The sequence below is a fragment of the Sinohyriopsis cumingii genome, chromosome 5 (genome assembly GCF_028554795.1).
Source record: "Sinohyriopsis cumingii isolate HCF-2022 chromosome 5, ASM2855479v2, whole genome shotgun sequence".
NCBI lineage: Eukaryota > Metazoa > Mollusca > Bivalvia > Unionida > Unionidae > Sinohyriopsis > Sinohyriopsis cumingii.
The window spans coordinates 111,173,029-111,198,461 of NC_142965.1; the positions used below are offsets into that span (position 1 = coordinate 111,173,029).

Here is a 25,433-nt window from a genome sequence, read left to right on the forward strand (position 1 = left end):
ATCATAGAAAGTCTCCTCCAGGAAACCAGACAGTGATATGACTTTCCGTTTAACAGTAGGTGAGATAATGTTTTAAGATGCTTGCCCTAGCGGCCATGTTGGCCATCAGGCAGGCAGCATTTTCAGCGGGTAGGCATCGTGAAAAGACAATAAGTGAAAATCCCATGATGCATGACCACGCATTCAGCAGTAGTAGCAATAAAAAGATTGACCAGTTGACGCATTTTCATTTAAAACCCGCTAAATATCATAAGACGTCTTCAGGTGAAAACCCATGACGATATGTCTTTCCGTTCAGGTGCATTAGCGATAATGATTTCAAGAGGCTGCCATGGCCGCCATGTCTGACGTCAGATCGCCATCATTGATGTTGGATGTCTGAGCAAAACCATTTTTATTTAGGACCAACTACACATCACAGTAAGTCTATTGGCTAAATACCATACTGACGTCCATTCCAGAGTAGCAGCCTGTGACTCATATTGCATGTTTGAGCAACGCCATTTTCATTTATGACCTGCTAGACCATGGTGTGAATGTATGCAAATTTTCCTTCCTCAAAGTAGTTGGGAGGAGTACATATAACAAACGTGAATTGACGGAAGACGAGTAACAGACGACAAATAATAAGCCATCGCATAAGCAAGCCTGGTCTAGTACCAGTAGAGCTAATACATATTGACAGAAGAAATGGGAAGATAATAGGTCCATGTTGGAATAATAATACAAATGTGAAATCAAATCACACAATATTCATGACTAGGAATAACATCTGTTGAAAAGAAACAAAAAGCAAACAAAAAGATAAAAAGATTAAAGCAGGTAAGGAATATTCAGAACTATAAACAAGTCATTATATACAAGTGATATATATATATATATATATATATATATATATATATATATATATATATATATATATATATATATATATATATATATATATATATATATATATATATATATATATATATATAGACACACACACACACACACACACACAAGCATATTCAGCAGACACGGTTGTGTATAGTCATTGGCTGAAATGTAATTGGAAACCTTAGATGTGTAAACCTTTCAAGTTATGACAAGTTATGATGTGTAAAATAGAAGTATAAAAATGTACCGATTGACACTACATCTTCTCAATTGAGAATGATGAGGAAGTGAGAAATTCTCATATCATTCTTAATTGTCAGTACAAAAAGTGCCAAGTCACAAACTTCAGTCCATTGAGCAAGCAATCATGCAGTATGTAGCAATCACGTTTTGGATATATGAACTAGACCTCTTGAATAACAAGAATCCCTCGAAGGAACTGCTGTTCTACTGTCTGAAAATAATTTCCAGAATTCAAGATAAGGAATTTCTTCTTTTTCACTGGTGAGTGTTGATATTTTGGCGCTAAAAGACTTACCAATAAGACAATGTGGCAACCATGTTGGACGTTGCATTTAAGACAAACTAGATGCCATGAAAAGATTTTTGGTGAAACCCAATTTTCATAAGACAATCCATACAGGAGAATTACTAAAATGATTTTCCAGACGTCGATTCTGGCAGCTATATTTCAAGTCAGAACAGCCCGATTTTCATTCAGGACTAACTAGATATCAAAACTAGATATCACAATTAGTCTTCTGGTGAAAACACTATGTCAATATGACTTTCAATTTATGCAAAGTAGCAATAGCAAGACATTTAAGATGTATGCTAACAACCCCATATTGGATGTCAAATCGGTACGGTTTATATTTAGAGCCAATTATGAAGACTACATCTGAAAACATAATGTCGGTATGAATTTTCGTCCAGGGAAAATAACAATAACACGATTTTCGAGATTCCTGACCTAGGTACCATATTGGCTGTCAGATTTGCACCATTTACATTTGCGAATAACTGCATTTAATGTCTTTCAGTGAAAATCCCAAGCTAATACCACCTTACTTTGAAAGGGTGTAGCAGCATTAAGATTTTCAAGCTGGCTTTCGCTCTTGCATATTGGATATGAGATCGGAACCATTACATTTAGGACCGACATCATAAGAACCCTTTCATGGAATCACCAATGTTGATATTACTTTCCATACAGGTTCAGCAATATCTTCAAAATGGATGCCGAGGCATCCATAGTGGACATCACACCGGCACCTCTATCATGTAAAGACCAACCAAACATAAAACGGCATTGCAGTGAAATCACTCTCTTGTCTTTGTGAAATCTATGTAGTCCATGAAACATTTTACATTGATGACCAATTAGATAACATAAAAAGTCATTTGGCGAATATACCTTCTTGTTTCGGATGAGCAGCAATGACAAGACTTTCAAACTGGCTACAGCGCAGGTTATATTGAACGCCATATCAGCGCCATTGTCATTAACGGCCAACAATGCATTATCAGAAGTCTTAGTAAACTAGATCCGTACATGAATTCGTGAGTAGCTAGAAATTGTTGACAGACGGACGGACGAGCAAAGGGGCATCCAATAACTATATAATAAAATAATGCTAAAAACAAACCTTGTATAAACTCCAAGCGGAGATGAGACAAATTTGCCCAAGCCTAATTTTTACGCCGACACCGTCAGTAGAAGCGGTACGATGGAACACATTACTGTCAAAATAATCCCGAGAAATAACGGGGTACCCTAAAATTTACTTTGACGATATTTGTTACGATCGATAACCTCTTTCATCTCCATCGCAACATCATCACGAGCAATGCACTTGGACATGAAAAGTGGCGAGGTATGCCCAATAGCATGTTTCCGGTCTGTAGGTGGCAGCCCGTTGAAAAGTTTGGGCCAGAACCATCTGTCTTTCACGTGAAGACTGATGTATGTCCTGAGATAATGTTTGACCTCTTCATCCATTGTGGCGAGGTCAACGTCGTCACGCACGATGACGATCAGGTAGTTGGTCTTCTCTCTGAGAGACTTCTCACAAGCCATTATGAATGTGAAAAGGGACCACTCGTCTTTGATGTGTGATCCTGAGAGTACGAATACCGTCCTGAGTGACACATCTATTGCTTTGAGAATATTTTCCTCTTTTGAAGCACCTGGAATAAAGTCTCGGTCAGGGAGGCACAATCTATAACCAATATTTTCCAATTTGGGGGCCAGTTCACTCATCACGAATTCTTGATCTTCATCTGAGTAAGAAACGAAAGCGTGAATCCTGTTGTCATCGACCGTCCCCTCGTGTATGGAGAACTCTCTCTGTATTAGACTCCTGGTATTCGGTTTTCTCTCTTGTATATGTTCATCTTTTAACGGCATGCAATACAGAATTTTTTCGACAAACAACTTGTGCTTGGAGTCAATATACCTTCCTCTCTTTATAAACCTCAAGAGAGCTTTGTCTTTTATTTGTTTTGATGTCACACCGTGGTTGATAATAATGCCAAAATTTGATCTGGATTCTTTAATTTTTTCTTGGGCGATGTTCCATGCAACAATGAATGTTTCTTCATCCGTTTTCCAATCTTCAGAAAGAAGTAGAATCATTCGTTTACTGTGCCGAACGACCTGGTTCAAATTTTCTTGAAACGTGAACCCTATCACAAAATCACGAGCCATGTCGCATATATGGAAATTATAATTTTTTCCTTCTAAAACGTTTACAATGTGGTCCATGACCCAGTCTGTCAGGTTCCCAGAATGAACTATGACTGCATCAACCCCCTCGTCTTTATTTGCCACGTCTTTGTCGAAAGGATGAACACCAAAGTAGATGTATATTAGAACCTTACATTCCAGTCGATATGCATAGACAATCACAAGTATTGCAATAACTAAGAGAAGGATGATTGTACTTGTAACGGTTGGGATGATCACGTGACGATGAGAATCGAAGTCCTCTTCGCATACAAACTCATCATCCGGAACTAATAAGAATTGTCTTCCTTCTTCTCTTACATCGTTACACTTTGTATCGCTCCAATCGATAATGGTCTCCTTTCTTTGTACCATCCAATCTTTCATCCAAAGAGTGTGGCAGTCACATTTAAAAGGATTGTGTTTTAGTGTCAAAAGTTCAAAGCTTATCTCAGCAATATATTTGGGCAAATAAGCCAATAGGTTTGAGTGAAGATACAACTTTTGCACATTATTAAGCTTTTTGATCGCTGATGTTTCTAATTTGCTAATGCTGTTGTCGCTTAAATCTAGCACTTTCACAAATCCCAAATAGTCCATGTCATTTAAGCTCTTGATTTTATTTCCACTGTACCAGAGCTCCAGATCGCCCTGAGGCATCACCTTATGCAGATCCGATAAATTGCGCCATCGACAATCTACGATTACATTTAAGTTGACAGAACGTTTGTAACAGGAACAGTCTTCTGGACATCCGGACACATTTATCGGACAGTATGTTTCTTCCGGCTTCACATCCAGCATTCTACGTCCTCTCAGCTCTACAGGGGATTCACATTTCCATTCTGTGAAATAGTATTCATCCCCTTTTATAGTTTTATTTTTCAGAATGTCGTAAATGAATGTATGGAATGGGATGATATCACAGCTGCAGGATAATGGATTTCCATCGAGTTTGAAATGATAGTTCTGAATCATGAGTATAAGTTTCTTTCTTCTTATTAATGTCATATTCTGTATATATATATTTTCTACCTTAGCGTTAGTCAAATCTATCAGTCTGAATTTCTCTCCTTTCTTGTCAAGGTTTATATTCGAGCTGCTTGCCGACTCAATGACCGTCTCGGCGAGTCTATAGATATCTATGCTGTCTAAAAAGTCACCAAAGGTCCTAAATGATATCAAGGTCGATCTTAGGTCAACAAGGGACAAGCTCCGAATCCAAAATATAAACTCTGGCATGGACAACAGAGGGTTATTATTTAGATAAACAGATTTCAGAACAATCGAATCAACCGGAAAAGCCTCTGTTTCTATCACTGAGATATTATTGTAATCCAAATATAACACCTCCAGCTTCCCCAGTCTCGTAAATAAACCTTTCTGAAGCAATGAAATAGAATTGTTTGCTAAGTTGAGGTATGTAAGCGATTGTAAATCGTCCAAAATTCCAGTGTCCAGTTCTTTAATTTTATTTCTTTGTAGTTTAAGATACCTAAGCGTAACAAGACCATCAAATATGCCAATTGGGATTTGCTCCAGCTCATTTTCAGAAAGGTCTAAATGCTGCAGTCCGCTTATATTTCGAAATGTTTGTACTCCAACATGAACCAAGTGGTTGCTTTTGAGAGTTAGCATATGAAGATATCCATGAAAGGAAAAATTACTCAGATCTGCTATCTGGTTATAATCGAGATTGAAATATCGTCTGAATATGTTTGCTGGAATATCAAGGCCATATGCCTCACTGTAATGGTTCTGAAAATATCTGGTTCGAGAGAGGTTCCTTGGAAGATTGTGCTCCTCATTTGTCCATGGAAAGTAAGGAGGAACGGTGAAGTCGCTGTATGGGACTTCTAGAGCCTGCAGATTTGTTAATCGCTCCTGTAAGAAGCTAGGTAGTTCACTCCATGACATGTTCCAGAAAGATACTTCTGCCAACTCAGGAAATATGTCGGAACAAGAAAATATTTTCGTAAGGTTCTCAGGAGGATTCTGCAAATTGTGATACGATAGTGCAGCCGTTGCCCGAAGCCCTTGACATTCTGTTTGCGTATCATTACAGGGTTCAGAAAGTTGATTATTAATTAAGTCTATAACACGCACGTCCATCATTCTGGAAAATTGTTCTATGTTCTCGTAACTTAAATTGCATGTTCCAATTTGAATATATCCTATTGCATTGTTGTGTTTGGGTTGATCAAAAGGTGTAAAATGTACAAGCATATTTTGCCTACATGCCAACAGGAAAAAAGCGACTAATGGCTCCTCTGTAAAGCTGAAGCTTTCTAAAACATCAGTTGTGTTAATGTAGCATCCGGTGCTGTTTGATTTCTCGATAGTTACCAGTCTTGTTCGAGTTTCAAGTGGCTCTCCGTGCATATCAAATTGGCTATATTGATCTAGTGGTTTAATGTCATACTCACACTTTTCTGCTGGACACAAAGATCCCAACGTTAATTTTGTGCTCGCGATAGTAAGAATGGCAAACGTAATAATTGCCTCCATGACATGCAGATGAACGTGGATTACCAAATTTGGAATTCAGTTGGCTGTAAGTAAAGAAGAGCAAATCTCTCAGACGTAATCACGTTGCGTCAGGAATATGTCTTTCTCCTATTAGTGCTTTGCTTGTAGATTTCCTAAGAAGTTTAAAATATAGCTGAATATATAGCTTACATGATTCCTATAAATATATGTCCGAGTATGGAGACTGAATGTGACTTTGCAAGGACTCTTCTTCTAGTATATTATTTTGTGTAGTACAGTTGCTTTTACTTGTCTGTTTTTGTGATAAAATAGGTTTTATGAAATAAGCCAGAAAGGCTCTTCCTATTAATTAAAGAAGGAAAAACAAGGATGCCCACATTTTAGGCCTCTTTAAATATTGACTTCTTTGTGAACATTTGTACCTGCACCTTTCAATAAAATCAACTCCTGAAGAACATCAAATCCACTCTCAGCTAGACTGTGCTTATTTCCTTTTACATGAAGACGTTACATTAAGAGAAACAAGCAATCGTCGTCTTGCGAAAAATATACAGTCGAAATAGTCATCACCCCAACGTAACGGGTCCTCCGTCGGAAGTCATTCGAGAGATCTTGAGTCGTTTCTGGAAAAATGGGAGAAGCAAGCATTATTTTTGCGCACTTTTCGTTTGTATCTGTCCATCTCTCTCTCGCTCTCTCTGTCTAGTACACACACACAAACACAAACACACACATGTATATATATATATATATATATATATATATATATATATATATATATATATATATATATATATATATATATATATATATATATATAAGGTCTTTTCTATTACTTAGTTTACGACCATAGAGTCGTAATAATATAACAGTTTAAAACTGAGGACAAAGGTGAAGGGTACAGTTACGATCGGCCTTACCATATAGAAGGGAACAATTTTTTTCGGGACTTACCACGATATCCTTAAAACTGATCCAAATCTGTCAATAATAGTAATTAACCTGTAAGCTGCATTAAAAGGTGTTACCATTAAATAGCACTAGCACAAAAATACAGCTATAGACACAACAGCCGTTACCGTTGGAGATGTAAAAGTTAATACTTTACCGTTAAATAGCACTAGCACAAAAATACAGCTATAGACACAACAGCCTTTACCATTGGACATGCAATAGATAATACTTTACTATCAAACGGCGCTAGCACGAAAATAACGCTATGGACACAACAGCCATTATCGTTGGCGACGCAATATATAATACTTTTAAAAATCTTATGCAATCCAGACATGTCAATTTGTATCTGCCTTCTGACATGATATGCGAATTGTATATATATATATATATATATATATATATATATATATATATATATATATATATATATATATATATATATATATATATATATATATATTGACTTTGTAATTATGTTACTTACGTGCTGAAAACGTTTCTGATATTCGTACAGTTTTAAAAAAAAAGGATGGAAAGTGCATAACTTCTCACAAACAAGTGAAAACTCCACAGGTTATTAAACATATTAATCCAAACATCGTCAAACATTAATGCTACTTGTACAGAAGTATCAAACCACAACAACATTTACAAGTGAAGAACTTAAGTGTGAAGCCCGTGTCATGATTGTGTGTGATCATGAGTCATATCACTTGACGTAAAAGTGAGAAAGTAATGGTATTAATGTAGCAGTGAATAATTTGGCAACACTGCTTCTTGAGGTCATTACCACTTCCGACGGTAGCAATTGTATTTTAAGATCTATATCTAAACCATCCTCATTACTTACAAAATGTGTGACTAAGAGTGTCTCTAAGAATAAGTCAAACTGAACAAGGCATTATGAATGCTAATTTGGGAAATAAAATATCAGGAGCGGATCGTACAAAACATTGGTACGTATGTTTTTGCAGTTGGCAGTATACATAATACAATTTAGAATGCCAGACAACTTCTAAATACGCACAAATCTTTATAAATTGTAAACTTCCTGTATCTTTGTTCTGTTGCTGTGGTTTTTTGTTTCTGTCTCCCTCGAGATTTGATAATTACATTGGCAGAAACTTTGGAAGATACAGAAAATGACAGCCGGCATTACCAATTGAAAATATTTGTCTCCAGTACGATCTAATTATGACAGATTTAGTTTCACAATCCGGTGACGATAAGTGCAGGAAATAATTCCGTTTTTGTTGTTAGTGAATTCATTTTTTAACGTAATAATTAAACAAATATAAAGAAACATATTTCTACGCTCACAATTTAGCAACCACTTAACGGTGAATATATAGATGCGTGTGTGTGTGTGTGTCCGTGTGTGTTTTTTACTGTCTGTGTTTGTCAGAGCTAGACACGGAGAGAGAGATACAATATTTACAACATGCGTGTGAGTCACGTGACAATTATCTTTACGATTCCGCAAAAGATAGATATTTTCCATATTTTTCGTATAACCTTAAAAAGTTTTAAAAATCTTCCCATGTGTGGAAGCTTGATCTACAGTAATCAAACTGGTCTATGTGGAAAGGGCCCTCTCCCACCCACTCCCTGCCTTTCTTTACTTCAGGAGTTCTGCACAAGTCGTCAGACGTTGAATAGCATTGTTCTTCTCTCTATCCATTGTTCTATCTATGATTTTTCTCATGTATTTGCTTATTCACTTTGTGTATTCTCTTGAAGTTTAAAGAGCCACATAAAACAACTATTTTAGCTGACATTAAATGTGTTAATTTTCCTAACGTATGCTTCCTCCAAAAGTGACATTTTATACGACGATAGCTATATCTCCATGTGATATGCACGTAATGACGGTCAATAGCGGGAGATGTGTGTGTTTACTGGGTGGGGGTCCTCGCAAAGTGAAACATCGTTTTCAATATTAAAGGAATGATAAGAATCACTTCAAGCTTTTTCCCCCCACCGAAAATTATTAAAAATATAATTCTCATTATATCTTATTCATCTTCTGAAGGCAAGGCACGCAAGGAGAACATAGAAAAAGTCGGACACGCTCTGGCAGCGAATCTTCTTCTATGCCAAATAAGGTATTATGCTATCATTTGTAAACTGAGAATTTTGATGTTTCAACACAGATTGATTCTAACGTGTACAGCAGTTTTTCTTAATCGTTTGAAAAGGGCGCAAAATAACTATAAACAAGGGTAATGCCGATGCATGTTCAACCTCATGGTCAGATGTAATCCCGGTCCAAAGAGACAACAACAATGACATTGAACCAGGCGCTGAAGGTTCATGCTTGAGGCCTCGTTGGATATTTTGTTTTCCCAGATGTTATCATTTGAATGTAAACTTGTAAACACCGTACCTTTAATAATTTTTCAGTCATATCGCTACGATGTCTTCCAATATTGCAGTTTATAGTGATGTCAAGCACTGGGCTATCAAGCCGCAGATATGTGTTATCATGTCCCACCCAATCACATTATCCTGACACTAAGCCGGCCAGTCCTAATACTATCCACTTAATGCTGAGCGCCTAACGAGGCAGCTGTTAGTACCATTTTAAAAAGTTTTTGGTATGACTCGGCCAGTATTGGAACCTGTCGCATCCGAGGCGGGCGCTCTAATTACTAGGTCACAGGAGCGGTCTCCAATATTAAGAAGGAAACGAATCATTTAGAACTAGTAATGGAAAGTAATTCCGTCTTCTTGACTAATAATATAAACCGATGAGGTAAAACTAGAGGATGAATTTTTTTATCAGAAGAATTGCGCTATGGATAACATTGTTTCTTTTACGGGTATAAATTAAAAAGAAGGTGAAAATACCAAGCAATTGTCATGTGAATTAATCAAAACACAACTTGGTATCCAAAGTCAGATCTGGATTGACCTTGTACAAAGTATGAGTGCGCCTAAATGGGTGGAAACTAATAAAGTCCCGGGTTCCTTGTTGCAAAGTGTACGGCCTACAAAAGGAGAACATGCGTCATTTAGACTGAACAATAAATCGTATTCGACTCGATCAAGTGTATAGCCTGTCGCAAAACACTTGCACCAATTTACCAAAAAACACACATAAATGAGGTATTCGGTCTTCATTAGAAGTGTTGAGGGTCAGCAAGTTTACACCGGCGATTCACTGGACTCCACCGCCAAGAAAAAAAATACATATCGTAGTTCAAGGAGACTTAGACCGTCCTCATCATCGCAAACCACGGGCGATAATCCAAAACGCTCGTTTATCAACAGTGGCCACATGTGCGGAGATTTTCTAAAATATTCTGGATATGCATAAACCTACTTAACCAATCACTGCCAACGCGAGCAAAGTATCCTCGCCGCTGTAACCCAACATGACCATTAAAGCTAATCGAATTAGTCAATTAAGGGTTTTCTTCCACGGACAGTCACTTATCCATCGATAAAACGCAATTTCACTGATGAGTAGGTGATTGCTACATTCTGTTGTTGATAACGTATTTTTATTTCTGCGTAATCAGGGAAATCTCAGACGCAGTCACGGCGGTAAAGAAACGGATTGTCGCCCGTTGCTTGCTACGAAGGGACAATTCTACAAGCCGACTGTCGCATGGACATTGTGATGGCTTAGGGAGAATAATGTGAATCAAATTTTATCACCAGAGAGTACGTGCAGTATATATCTAACAAGTGATTTTGATATTAAGAGTATTAATAATGAAATCAAATTATTGTGTCTAAGCTTTTTTAAACAGAATTGTTAATATATCTGATTCGTTTTGCGGATTTTCGGAGACCAATACATATATAGCAAAGAATGATCAGGCCTATTGGCGATCTAATGATGATGTATTAAACGTTGATTCTCTAGACCAGGATATGTTTGATAAAACTTGTGGCATGATGTCCGATAGCTTTAAAAATTCGGCCTAGGTAATTTCTGGTTTTAAGGAACGATCTAGAGAAATTAACGACACGCATTACAAAATGGTTTTTGGTGCCGAATGTAACAGTCCCAGGCGTTAAGTACCTCTTAGCATGAAGATTGCATCGACCCATACGAACATTAGACTCAGAAGCTGAACTTAAGTCGACAGTATTAAATCAAATAGTTTAAAATATTTTTTTAAAAAAAAACATTGTGGAAGCTTAATATCACACACAATGCTAAAATTTGCGATACACCATGAAAGCTTTGAAAGTCAGGCCAAAAACAATATTGGAAATTAAAAGAACTGTACTGGATAAAATAAAACAATGTCCAAGAAATAGCTATTAATGTGTTTTATTAATACTTTAACCTTCTCAATCAGGCGTTTGATTCATAGGAACGTGACGATTTTAATGCAATGCCAACTCCCGAAAATGAAATATTAAACGCATATATTACTGTTGGATAAGTACAGAAAACAGTTCCAAACCTTAACAGCAATAAAGCTGCGGGTATAGAAGACATCAATTTTGTACATTTATGTGCTTCCTCTTTCAATCTAATTTTAGCCTCTGGCATTATCCCAGAGTGTTGGGTTCTTGGAATAATACGATCAATATATTAAAATAGATCTGATGTCATCATTATTGTAGCTATCGACATATCACACTCTTGAATCGGTTTGAAAAATTGTTTAGCTCTATTTTAAATGCAAATCTTTCAGATTTTAGAGACGTCCGATATTTTGAATGCAAATCAGAAGGTTTCAGAAAAGGATATATCACTTCAGATAATATTTTTTATTTTTTCCTCTACACGCACTTGTTTAAATTTTGAAAAGAAGAACAACAATTTATTGTGTGCATTGGTCGATGTTGAAAGGGCGTTCGACATTGTATGGCTGAGCATTACTGTGTGCCCATCTAATTGATTCACTTTCTGATTTCTGAAAGCTGCATTTCCATCGGCTAATTCAAAGGTCATCCGAGCATGACCTCTAAGCGGTCAGGCTCAGATCTTCAAGTAGGACAGTGGAGATCTGATTTTAATCAGACTGTTAGAAATATATATACGGCAAAATGATGGATGATGTTATATCAATCAAACCTTTTCGATTTGTTTGAATGCCATAGTGGAATAAGTCAAGATCCAAATTTCACTCCCCTCGTATTATTGTAATATCGCAACGATCTAGCACATTGTTTAGTTTCAGAAAGGATGTAATGGTGGTAAAATCTGAATATCAGGAAACATAAGTTTCGATGTACTTAAAGGTACCCGTTATCCTTCATGCTAACAATACTGTTATTTCTTACCGATTAAAAAAAAACAACTTCAGACGTCCTTGAACGAATTATACATAAGCTATATTTTGGCTAGAATACTTAGAAAACTTTGTGTTTGTTTTTTAAATTTGAATTTCCCTAGTTCTTGAAATCTTTAGAGTAATAGGCAAGCTTTTTCTAAAAATGTCATCAAAAGAGGAAACCTTTACTGCAAGTTCTACCCAGGACCAACTGGACCTTTTCAAAAAGAATAATTAGTTCAACTTGTCAGAAAATATTATGTTTCTGAGGGATAGATTTCCTAACTAAGCAAGAAATAAAACATATTGAAGCCCAGTACTTGGTAGAAAAGATGTTTTGGATAAATGTGCTTTGGTTTCGATCAGTAAGCATGTATCAGACTCTGACATAAAAGGAAAGGAATTAGAATTAAAATACAAGATGGAATAGGCGTTGAGGAAGCTGGAACTTCAGAAGAAAAATAAAAGCAGTTACATTTGAAAAAAGAAAACAAAAACAAATGAAATTGGAAAAACAGAAAGAGTAAATTCATTTACAATCGGAAGAAAGAGAGAAAGAAAGACAAATGCAGTTTCGAAAATAAAATATACAGTTACAGAAAGGCAAATTCATTTGCAATTAGAGAAGGAGAAGAACAACTACAAAAGGAAGAACGAGAGAAAGAGAGGGGATATTAATTTAGAATTAAAGACAAAAGTGTTGGCAAGTGAAAAGCACATTCCCGCATCTGATACAAATTTAAGTTTTGATGTTGCAAAGAATATTAGGTTCATGCCCCCTTTTAGAGAAAAAGATGTAGACAAATATTTTTCTTATTTTTTGAAAAAGTTGCTGAAAATTGTAAATGGCCAAGGGAGCTTTGGACTCTATTATTACAATGTGTACTCATTGGTAAAGCTAATGATATTTATCGTTCACTGTCAGTTCAAAAAGGTGGTGACTATGATAGGTTTAAGGAACGCATCTTAAGGAGTTATGAGTTAGTCCCTGAAGCTTATGGACAAAAATTCAGAAACTATAAAAAGACGCTGGTCAAACTCATGTCAAATTTGTTAGAGAAAAAGAGCGGTTATTTGATAGATGGCGATTAGTCAAGAAAGTTGAAAAAGATTATAAAAGTCTCAAACAACTTGTATTACTTGAATAGTTCACGAACTGTGTCCATAGTGAAATTAAAACTTATCTTGACGTGCATCAGATCGAAACCTCCGAAAATGATGTTCGTGCTGCTGATGAATATTTTTTAACTCATAAAGTTCCTTTTGTAAATAAGACTTCCACTCAAAAGTCTTCTGGCAGAAAAGTATTTCAGCCTAATACAAGCTCTTCTTAATCTCAGATTAGCACAACTTCTAACAAATCAAGCTTCAGATAAGCTTGATTCAAGATCCTTGTCTCTTCCTACATGTACCTATTGTAAGAAGAAAGGACATGTTATTTTTTATTGCTACACATTGAGAACTAGGCATCAGAATGAAGACAGACCTATTCCATATATTCTTATTTCAAAGAGGTCAAGGTCACGGTCATGTATTAAAGCAATACATTTGATAGGTCCAATAAACTCCAGTCTGATTTTATTATGGATAACTATGAACCAATCATATCGAAGGGTTTTATATAACTCTTTGGTGATTCAGCCAATCCTATCCCTAATAAAATGCTAAGGGACACGGGAGCTTCTCAGAGTCTTTCATTGTCAGGTATTTTACCTTTTTCTGAGAAGTCTTCTTCTAATGAGAGTGTTCTTATTTAGGGTGCAGATTGCGGCTTTGTTAATGTCCCTCTCTATTTTGTAAATTTGCCATCAGATTTAGTCTCAGGAATCGTGACAGTCAGCACAGTGTCTGTTTTACCCGTTGAGGGCATTCATTTATTACTAGGCACCGACCTAGCTGGAGACAAGGTTGTGGTTAATCGATCAGGATCAGAAAATTGTTAGGATCAGAAAGTCGATCCAATTGTTAAAACAATCCCCGATTTATTCCCAGCTTGTGCATTTGCCAGAGAAATGACAAAGAAAGCTCTTGAGAATGATGTTGATAAGGAAAGTATTCCTTCAGCTGACACATGTATTGGTCAGGTTTTTGATGAGGTCACTTTCACTCCTAGTTTGGATCAATAAGAAGGTATTGATCACAGTGATCTTCTTTTTAACGACTCATTCTCGTTAATATAATCAGGGTGACAACAACAAAAATCAACGGTTTTGGTCAAGAAGACAATGAACTTGATTTTGGACAAGGTCAGCTACAAAAAAAAAACAACTGTATTCATCCCAGAGTCTATAAATGAATTACAAAAATAACAAACAATACTAATTAAGTATATACTTAGCAAAAGGAACCATCCTGGTATGTGTACGCAACAACAAAAATATTGTCAAAGACGAAATATTGAGTAAACATCTGCTACCTAGGTCATGTCATGTTTCACGGGAAGTTGTGCAAATGGCACAGTTATTAAGACTAAACTATTCTTACACTAACCGTAATTTGCCCGCCGTGACAAATAATACGGGTTTCTCGGGGTAATTCATGTTCCAAATAAGGCTTATTATACCATATTTGGATATCCTACGATACGTTATTCAAAGGACACCATGCCTACTGCGATCTCTTACGTTTCAAATAAAGATGCATTAATGTCCTAATATGGCACACTGATAAAGAGGCTAAAAACAGAAGTAGATGCTCAATGTTCAATGAATTAATATGTGGCACGGTCCAAACGCAACATTTGTATAAAGAAGGTAAACGGTATTTTACGTGTTTCAATGACGAATTTCAACAATTCTGGTATTATATAAGATAATTCTTTAATTTGTTTAAGGATATGTATTGAACATACGAAGGATGTAGGGGTACGAACATGAGTAGTATAGACTCACCCCAATATAATTGTCCAAGTATTTTAAGCGGGGTGCGGTAGGTTAGATGAAGTACTCTTTCACTATGGTCTTTCCCATTTGCATATGAGTAAACTGATTGCTCTCTCTCTCTCTCTCTCTCTCTCTCTCTCGTGCACAAACACACACATACAAATCAGCCTTCAGTATGTCTTAACTCCTTTTTTGAGCTAATGTGTATATGTCTTAACTCCTTTTTTGAGCTAATATGTAGTGCATGCAGCGACAACAACAAAAATGCATGAGACATCTTTTTTCCCCGTAGATCTGTGAAACTGATAGAATCAACTGATATGGTCATTTAAAATAATGAGCATCGCGTAGCATGCGTGTTGAGTCAACACCACTCTAAACTGTGATGGTCTCAGGGATACACGGACGGGAGTAAGGACACAATGGTCGACATAAATAACAATGTATTTCTTCCACATTCTTGGAAGCGAATGAAATGTTCATCACAGAGGTACGCTATATCTTCGATACGAAATATATCTGTAAAAAAAAAACTTTCTTTTTGAGTCATAGGTTAACCTAAAGACATGCCACATTTGGATGGTAATAATAATCACAAAACCCAGTTGATAACTAATCGCTCGTGCACATAATTGCACACCACATGTAAATGCAGACGATTATGCTATAAAAGGCATATAAAGTATGTTTCTTATTACCATCTGATAGTGCATACAACAAGGTTTGGTTGAGGTCATACGAGGATAATCAAACAAGCTTATCTCCCGAATAACGTATTATAAGGCTACATGAAATTTACACAAATCAAGAATCCCGAGTTATGTTTTGAATTTTAAATCTTCTAATGCAAAGTAGGTACGTAGTTATTTATCACATTTATTTTTCCATTTATTAAAAATGTACTCATCGGTTCCAAGAACGGGCTATGGGGTTTATTTTCAGTAGTATAGCGTCAGTTTTAAGTGGCATGACACCACTAAATCTGACTGGTCGACAAATTAAACTTACCCTCTAAATGACTTTTGATGCCAATGAACTTGTAAACGACATGTGAGTGAAATTGCCTATGAATAATCCCTTCCTATTTCCAAGAATACATATCACCATCTGCCCGTAACGCCGAAATGATTGGTGAAAACAAAAATTAAATCACCTGCAAAAATTCCCAAGATAATTACGGATCTAGAGGGGTGTACACTTGGCACCTACTGGTCAAAATCTCTCTCTCTCTCTCTCTCTCTCTCTCTCTCTCTCACACACACACACACACACACACACACACACACAAACAAACACACACATACATGCATTAACACGGCACTCATAATCATCGGCATTATTTTCAGCTGGTCACAAAACTTTCTCATGCATACACACAAACACAAACACACACACACACACACATGCACACACAATAATAGTACGCATTCATAATCTTCATTATTGTCAGCATCACACACATACGCGTGGGTTCGAAACTTGTGTGCCTGTGTCTCTCATCCCAAGATAGAACAAGAGAGAAAAATTAAAAGAAGACGATGAAGATTGCATGGATAAATAATAAATAAACAGACGTTTCGTCTTGTATCGATGTATCTTTCATTTTGTTTACCTCGAAAAACAATTTACTTAACAATAACAATAAATATTCCAATATCGCCTGCGACCTTTTGTACTCGGTGTGATGACAATACATTCATGGACATAATAAATTTGCTAAGTTGACCTACGAAGATGAACAAAAAGTAAGTAAATTTGCAAAAGAATTTTGTGGTAGTTATATGTATTATGATTTGATTACATTCATGTTCGAGGAAACAGAATGGACATATATTTATTATAATACAAACGGCATGTCTCCGTCTCACGGTCATAACGATACAGTACACAAAAATGAATTAAGATGTATGATGTATATCCAGCCGTTCGTGTCTTGGTCGATCTTCCCTTGTACATCCGGGAGCAGGGATAAATCAGTACGTACAGCGCGAGATTCAAGGCAAGGGTCGAAAGTTCAATATCCGCCCTGGCAAGCCCAAAGTCGGTTTTCTTGGAAATGGCATAGCTCCCATTTCATCGTCAAGATATATGTAATAAATTGCCGAAAGTGCCATCAAAATCATCCTCTGGCACAAACCAACAAACCGTCTCGCATAAACACGCATACTCCATCAAAAGCCCCATAATAAAATCACATTTACCTATATATCATACTAATTGCTGTTCCGTTAAAATTCATTCTTTTACATACCTCATTTTTATACCACGTACATATACTACCATCTTCGCTAGTCAAGGCTCCAATGTGATAACCCAATCTACAGTTTAGTGTATCGAGCAGATAGTTCTGTGCTTCTAGTCTGTGAATTTCACTGGATGCGGCTGCAAGCCACGGCATCTAATCCAAATTAAGTTGTTCAAACTGGAACACTGTTCCTACATGATCGAGACAAGGAGAGCACACAACTTGAATGGACTGATAAAAAAGCAATTTTCCAGTGCCTGTCCGTGTTTGCACAAATACTATTCTCTCAAATGTACCTGTAATGGCTTCCCTCTTGTACATAAACTTCCAAAGTATCCTTTTTAGGTCAAAATGCCCCCACCATTTTAGGCCGGTGTACATTGTACCACGCTATTGGTTGGTTGGCATTATATACTAAGAGAGGCAACTTATGACATCCAATAGATGTCGCTAGGACAAAGTACCAATATATATGTTCCATCCGCCAATGTGTAGATAGGGTTAATATCGAAACCTTGGCTAGAGAAGATGATGTGACTACAAACTACCGCGGCAATATTATTATGCAACTCTTCCAGCAAACACAAAACACGAGAGAGAGAGAGAGAGAGATACAGAGATACAGAGAGAGAGAGATACAGAGAGAGAAAGAGAGATACAGAGAGAGAGACAGACAGACAGACAGACAGAGACGGAGACAGAGACAGACAGACAGACAGATTTATATTCCGAGTCCAGTGGCACATCCAATTATGATGGGTTCTAGTGTACGGCAGCAACTAGAATAATATGTCAAATCAGCAACACACCACGGCGAATGAGCCTCTTCTCCAGAAACAATGACCACTTTCACAACACGCCCTCTAGAGTTTAAGAGAATAGCTACAGACAGAATAATTAATCACAACATTGAGACAGGGTAATATATATGTCACGGGTGAACTTGAAACAATCAAGAAATCCTAACTGGATGAAATTAATAGCCACAACAGTTGTTGTAGTAGTAGTAGTAGTTGTTGTTGTTGTTGTTGTTGGTATTGTTGTTGTTGTTGTTGTTGCTGTTGTTGATGTAACAGTGCAAAGCTTGGTAGATCTTTTCGCAGTACATTCTGTGGTGGTTAGATTGACGTATGGGATAGGCTCGCATTGAATTTGTAGCTTGCCACAGTTAACCTCTCTTGTTTGGAAGTATGATGGATTTTAAATTAGGTCAAGCTAGGACCGACCTGACAAATATCTTAAAATAGGGTCAAGTGAAGGAAATTACAAAGTAGAGACAAGCCAAAGACAATTTTTGGGATGTCTTGGACCACTTGAAATAGGTGTCATAATATTATATGATCCAGAATTGTTATTAATAAAGGCTGACTAGAGAGCATTATTCTGACTTTGATAAGAGTGTTACAATTTTGGCGATTATAGAAAACAAATTCTGACTGGCTAAGCTAAACGAAGGGATGTTTTTCCCAGACAAAATTAACTGTTTTATGTGATTTCCCTTGCAAAATCCAGCAGGTGAAGCTTTTCTGTGGAAGTGGAAGAGCTATGTCAGTAAAAAGGTACTTTGCTCATGAAAAATTGTCCAAGGGACGAGGTCTGTAGGACGTTGAGGGTCACGGAAAGAGAGATTCTGCTGCATGTAAACAGCGAATCTCAAAAAATACTCCATACATGTGCTACACAATCGTAAAGGGGAGAGAGAGAGAGAAGAAGAAGAAGAAGAAATACGGTGAGATCTACCTTACACTACTCATCCATCTGGGCCCAACTTCAGCAAGTATATTTGCCTCCAACACATTTCACTTGTTAACACGTTCTCTTGACTTAAATGACGTACATGTAAATATTCTGTCTATGGATAAATATCTTATTTAATTACGCAAAATACATCACCGTCCTATTTTCAGCATGTTTACATGTCCTTGAGCAACATGAATGTACCCCGGCAATTTGAATGAAATAAAATCTTACTGCGCACAAACAAACCCACGAGGAGCTACTGGCAAGCTTTCTCACATACCCACATTGGCCGATCCCGAGACTCAAACTCAGGCAGACAGAAGTGAGATGGGAGGGACCAATAAAGGTAAAAGCTTTAGACTATTCGGCCACTCAGGGCCCCTATACAAGAGTTAGATTTAGGCATTCCTATATATATTCAAAGGCAGATGTTTATTCCTTAGAATTAAAGCATTCTTGTTGTGGTTGTCTGTGTACATGTTGGAGACCCTGTTGGCGACAGTGCACAGAGAGTAATGAGACTCTGTTGGCGACAGTGCACAGAGAGTAATGAGACTGATCCAGGAGTAAAATCTGTGATCCATTTCACGTTGCTCTCTTTACAGTCCAGCCTGTCCAAGAAATGCCATATAACGCATGACACGATCTTCACCATGAATTCGTCTTTGAAGGTATTTTAGATTAACATATGATTTATTATGATTTGGACACAGAGGAAAGTGATTTAGTAGAAAATAAATGTAGAGATCTATATAATAAAAAAAAGTGTGATCCTAGTCCAACAGATTACTTCTTTTCTTCATTATTGAAAATAGTTGTAAAAACATATTCTACGGAAGGCCATTGATGAAGACTGATATAATGAAAGACGTGCTATATTTGTTTATGAGCTAAAAACTACATTTAGAAATATAAATTTACATTGTATAACTCAGAGTTAGAGCCATGTGCAACATCCTTGTAGAACTGACAGCTACTTCGTATATTTCATCTGTTCAAAATTGTTATAATATTCCAGTACCACATTTTAATACATTATTTTCTTACCATATTTATGATGGGGGATTACTGTATCTTTTTCTGATATACATAAAAGGTCCCTAATGAAACATATCAATCATGTCACCTAATTAGTCGGTCTTATGTATCAAAATGTCTCATTAAGGTCGTGTTATGACAACTTGCAAGCTGTTTACCTCATTCCACTCGATCAAATTTTTAAAAAGTTAAATAATTAAAACACCACACCTCTTAAAATAGAACTATGACTCATAAACTATTTGAGTGTTTATTTCTCTCTTGGGCCGTGAATGTAGATCCAGAGATATGCGCGCTACGTCGCAGAAGTCACAATGAAAATGCGAGAAGTAACCTTTGTTTAACCCGATTTCACATGACGTGCCTTTGGGAAAAACCCAATGCTCGCTTATCCGGACTAAGTCTATTCGGAAACCCTATGATCTCCTAGTCCATTGAATATGTCTCGATTATAAATCTTTTCTGTGAGGTGAACAATTGCAAATAATATTGCTAGGTGGCTGAACATTACCTTTATCACACATAGCATTTAGGAATACAGAAAAGCACAAGAAAATAATGAAAAAAGAAAAACAAAGAAACAAATGAACACAAATATGCTGCATCAGGACGAATTCTCCACGCAGTCTTGTTTTAAAGATATTAAAAAATTTATAACAAAAATTTTAACTAAGCGGACTAACCAACAATGGCACCAAAATAGCAGAGTCCCATACTATTAATTCAAATTTATTATTTGAAAGAAACATATTTACTTTGTAATGCGATTTAATAGAAACAGGGCATAATACGTGTAATGTTATGAAAGATCATAAGAAAATACCATCAGCAATTGGTATACACCTTTATCATCGTGTCATTTACACAAGTGGATATAAGTGTTACGACTTAATTATTTGATGCCGAAGAATTTAAAATTAAGATCATCATGAAAACTCCGATTTAAAATATTAAATAGAAGACCCTATGTTAAATCCAATCTAACATCAATAGTTATCTAATTTTTAATTCCATCTAAAGGATAAATACCTTTAGTTTAGTCAAGATGCACCTTGCATGATAAATAAATTATCTCCATCGACAACTTCATTCATATTTAGTCAATGGTTTCGCCAATCCTAAAATGGTACCACTCAGTGAGTTTCACACACTCAAAATTTGAGGTATGGTATGGGGACAGCCACCAAAATCACATTTAATATAACGGGGAAGAAAAGAGACTAAATCCAGGAAAGTAGTGGTCAAATTATGCAGCAATGGTATAGACATATGAATATATTCCCATTGTACTTATTGCAATTATTGTTGTCAATTTTCTTCTTATTCTTCTTCTTCTTCTTCTTCTTCTTATTATTATTATTATTATTATTATTATATACATTGACTTTCTTGGGGAGGTGTGGAAGTCTGTGAAACAAACAGCTTTGGGGGAGGGGGGGCTTTAGAGGGAGGGTTTAAAAAACCTGTGCTCATAAATTCGGTGTATAACTCTGGCACAAACTGTGTAGATTTAAAGGAAACTTTGCAAAAGTTGCGCAACATGCGCTCAGCATTTAAGTTGTAATTGCACACCAATAGATACAATAAAACGTGTGTGAAACAGTCAGTGCACAATAGTTAAAAACATGGGTGTATATCAGGCTGAACTTGGTTGTACACTAGGAGACGTAACTTAAAATATCTCAAAACGTTATGACTTGTCATTATTCGTCAAATGAATGAATTAACAAATCAGTTAATTGACAGTAACGGATTCGTTTAGCTTGCAAAAGTACAGAAATAGTTATTTTGGACCTTAATTAAATTTAATAAAAGCATCGAGAAAACAATAATTAATATAAGAAAATTTTGAATTTTCATTGGTGGTGCAACTTTTATCTGCAGTTTGTTTTCGTTTTACTTATTTATATTTAAGAGGTCGCTTTTATCAAACGTACACGCACTGACTTACTCTGGCAACTGTGGTGATTGTTTTTGTTATTTAAGTGATGACGACCCCAATAATAATAATAATAATGATAATAACTTCAAATGTTCATCATCATTACTGATACTATAATGATTGCAGTTATAGTTATTATTATTATCATCATTATTATTATTATTGATAGTGGATGTGGTGTTAGTGGCAGTGATCTTGTCGCTGTTGCTGCTGTTGTGTTGTATTCTTTTAAAGGTCATAGTACAACAACTTCCTACTTTGCTGATCCAGTCTCCCTTTATACCTTGCCTAGACTAAAAACAAAGCCTGATCTTTATTTTTGTCTCCCTTTATACCTTGCCTAGACTAAAAACAAAACCTGATCTCACTTTATTTTTTCTATGTCAATTAACAGTTAAAACATCATTATTAGCGAAACTAATCCCTTATCGAAGTACAAATTACTAATATATTATTACAGGCATTTCGTTAGCCACTAGCATTCTCCCATCGTACTTGTACTGTAGTGACTTACAGAGCTACGTTTTGGCCAAGCATTATCTAAAATTATGGCTTTTGTTTTAATGGCTGATGCGTTCGTTCCTTGTTTAAACATGTTTTATTGTCACATTTGGAATGAGTACAAGTTCTAGCAACTTCATTTAACCCTCTGATCAGTAGATGCTGTTATAAGTGGTTTCACTAAAGATCAGTGTTTATTTACAGCATATAAAAAGTGATATGAGAGGGAGTCAGAATGAATACCAAAACCACTACCATACTAATTTGCTCCTGTGACGTTTTGACTTAGATGATCCTGGTTAGGACGTTTGTCATTACAATTATACAAAACCCTTTTCCAAAGCCCACCACTGACAGAATAGCAGAGTAATTCAGTACAAATGTGTAAATATATTCGTTTGTCTTTGATTTATTTCATCTGTCAAAACTTTCATCATTTTTTTAAAAACATCAAGCAGAACATATTTCATGTATTACATGCCCATTTAATCTTACAATGCATATGGGGATATATGCATTTTTTTGTCCGTATCAAACACACACACATTCGAACTATTAATGGTTTCTATTTTAAAGTCCGCGTAGTACTTTTAGACGCAGTGAATCGATATTGTACAAATCCCAATTCGTTTTGAACTGTATTGGTATAGTAAAGCTAAACACATTTAGAAAGCGTACAAGAAGGGTTATGTAATAAATACAAAAACGCACTCGTGTATTGCTCTAGGATGGGGAAAGAACTCGTTTGATATGAATTATGAATAAATCTCGACCTGATGGCCTCGACGTATCCCGACGCCATATCAAACTCGTTCATTCCGTCGACTCAAAACAAAACATGTACCGGTATGCATTTCTTTGTGCGTATTTATTAATATTCAATAGACTGAACTTTAAAAGTCGTTTGTGTGATTTGCCAATAAATTTGTTAATATTCGCCAAGAAATATTTAATTGCATATATATAAAAGTTCAAACTGACGTTCTCCATTTCTGCCCATTTCTGACTCCGTCCCCTCTTAACCAGCACACATATACATGTACACACCCACAAACGAACGCACGCATAGAGTTGGAAAACAAAATCTTGGATCAAGGCCTGTTGCAACTAGTGACACTGTGAAAGTCGATAAAAGCCATATTTCTTACCGATAACATGAAACTATGTTAGCGAAAGCTTGCATTGTGTTAGTGTCAAAATTAAGCTGCTAACACTTATTTTCTTGTAATATTCCAGCTTGCGTCGGAACGCGAACTACAACAAAATGTAGCACTTTTTCCGGCCACCATAAAAATACAGTATACACTGTCTCTGTTATTGTTGCTATTGGTCTTTTATTGTGGAGGTGTTGGTGATGACAACAATATCACTGGTGACATTCCTTACTAAATATTATTTTGTCTTCATTTCAACATTTAAAACAGTGCATGAGGTGAATATTTGTTTAAAATGAACAGATACAATTTGTATTAAAAGAAGAAAAAATATGTCTGTATAATACAACAAAAACTACTTGTGCATAATTAAAGAGAAGTTTAATATAAATGAAATCTGATATTTATGGACCGACAATTTGAATTTTCTGCGGTGGAATGACCCTGGAATTCTCTTTCCAACAATAACTTTCACTTTTCTTTCCCTTTATCTTATTTCAACTAATAAGATGGATAAAACATTTGTTTTTATCTAAAATTAGAGCAAAAGTATTTTTTTTCAAGCAATTTCGAGTCCAAAGACTCCAAACAGTTCCCCCTCCCACAGCCCGAAGACTAAATACTAGGTTACTCACCGAAATCCGCTATGCAAACGCTTCTTAATGCGCAGTGACATAAACTGTATCGCTCCGGAAATTTAAAACCATTTCTCCTAGGTATTAAGATTACCCGCCAGTAAGATGTGCACATTTAAAGAAAGTACATGCATTTTCCATACTGATAAATAATTGTTCGACTTGGCCGTTTCGGTCTGAACATATCCTTTATTGCTCTTCTTATTGGACGAAACATTCGACAACACTGTTTATGTACACAACGTTTGTGTTCATGCGTGACGAAATTTGTGTCGTTTGTAACCCCAGACATTCCCGAACAGCGTGTTGTAAACGAATTTGACCTTCCCTTATTTCTCTCAATATACTCAAAAAGGAGTCTCACTGCTTTTGTTAAATTTATTTACGCAATATCTAATGAGAATTACCATTTGATAATTAGCTTGTCTTCCAGGTAGGACTTAATGTGATATGTTAACTTGACTCAGCCACTTATATGAGGTGGGGGAGTCTGGCATGCTGAGATACTTGTGTTTGTTCTAAACGTTATCAAATTACTTTTGCGCTAATTTCTAGAAAGAAAATCACCAATTATATCCATCAAATTCCTATAAAGAAAATTCTTGTTATTAAATAAAAAGAAAGAAAATACCTAAATTTGAAAGACACTACGCCCATATGTAATATGTAACTGTCGGCCCCTTTGGTAGTCTAATACGATGAATCATGTTCAGTATAAAACCTATCTAGACGAGAGAAAAGTCTCACGACCAGTGTGCGAATATCCCGTACAATGGAATACTTTTTTTTTTCTACTTCCCTTAAATGGGACGTTTACGATTTGCAGAGGGTTGTCCGTCAGTCTCTTCCAATTTTTATAATTTGTCCACATTTCATCATGGTGTCTACTATGTAATTTGTCACTGTGATACAGAATTCGAATTGATGTTAAGGACAGCAGCTTGCTAAATGGCCGATGTTGCACTTGAGGTCATAGAGGGGCTGTTTAGTCTTAGTTTTCAA

The 25,433-nt window shown here is 36.2% G+C and overlaps 1 protein-coding gene across 3 annotated transcripts; it reads right to left on the minus strand.

Annotated features, from left to right (window-relative positions):
• Positions 1-930: 930 nt before the first annotated feature.
• On the minus strand, positions 931-24,619 carry LOC149799994 (uncharacterized). 3 transcript variants are annotated; one of them, XM_089959528.1, is made up of 2 exons: positions 24,432-24,619; positions 931-6,720 (listed from the first exon to the last, which is right to left on the minus strand). In XM_089959528.1, the coding sequence occupies exon 2, from the start codon at positions 6,113-6,115 to the stop codon at positions 2,657-2,659; it is 3,459 nt and encodes a 1,152-aa protein (XP_089815654.1). In that variant the 5' UTR covers positions 6,116-6,720; positions 24,432-24,619; the 3' UTR covers positions 931-2,656. The 3 variants fall into 3 exon arrangements, with proteins under 3 accessions (XP_089815654.1, XP_089815656.1, XP_089815653.1); XM_089959530.1 differs by lacking the exon at positions 24,432-24,619 and adding an exon at positions 19,162-19,265; XM_089959527.1 differs by lacking the exon at positions 24,432-24,619 and adding an exon at positions 7,539-7,684.
• Between the last annotated feature and the right edge of the window lie 814 nt (positions 24,620-25,433).

Bases quoted from the DNA above. Each gene is read 5' to 3' on its own strand.
- LOC149799994 (XM_089959528.1), bottom strand. From the start codon at position 6,115: ATGGAGGCAATTATTACGTTTGCCATTCTTACTATCGCGAGCACAAAA.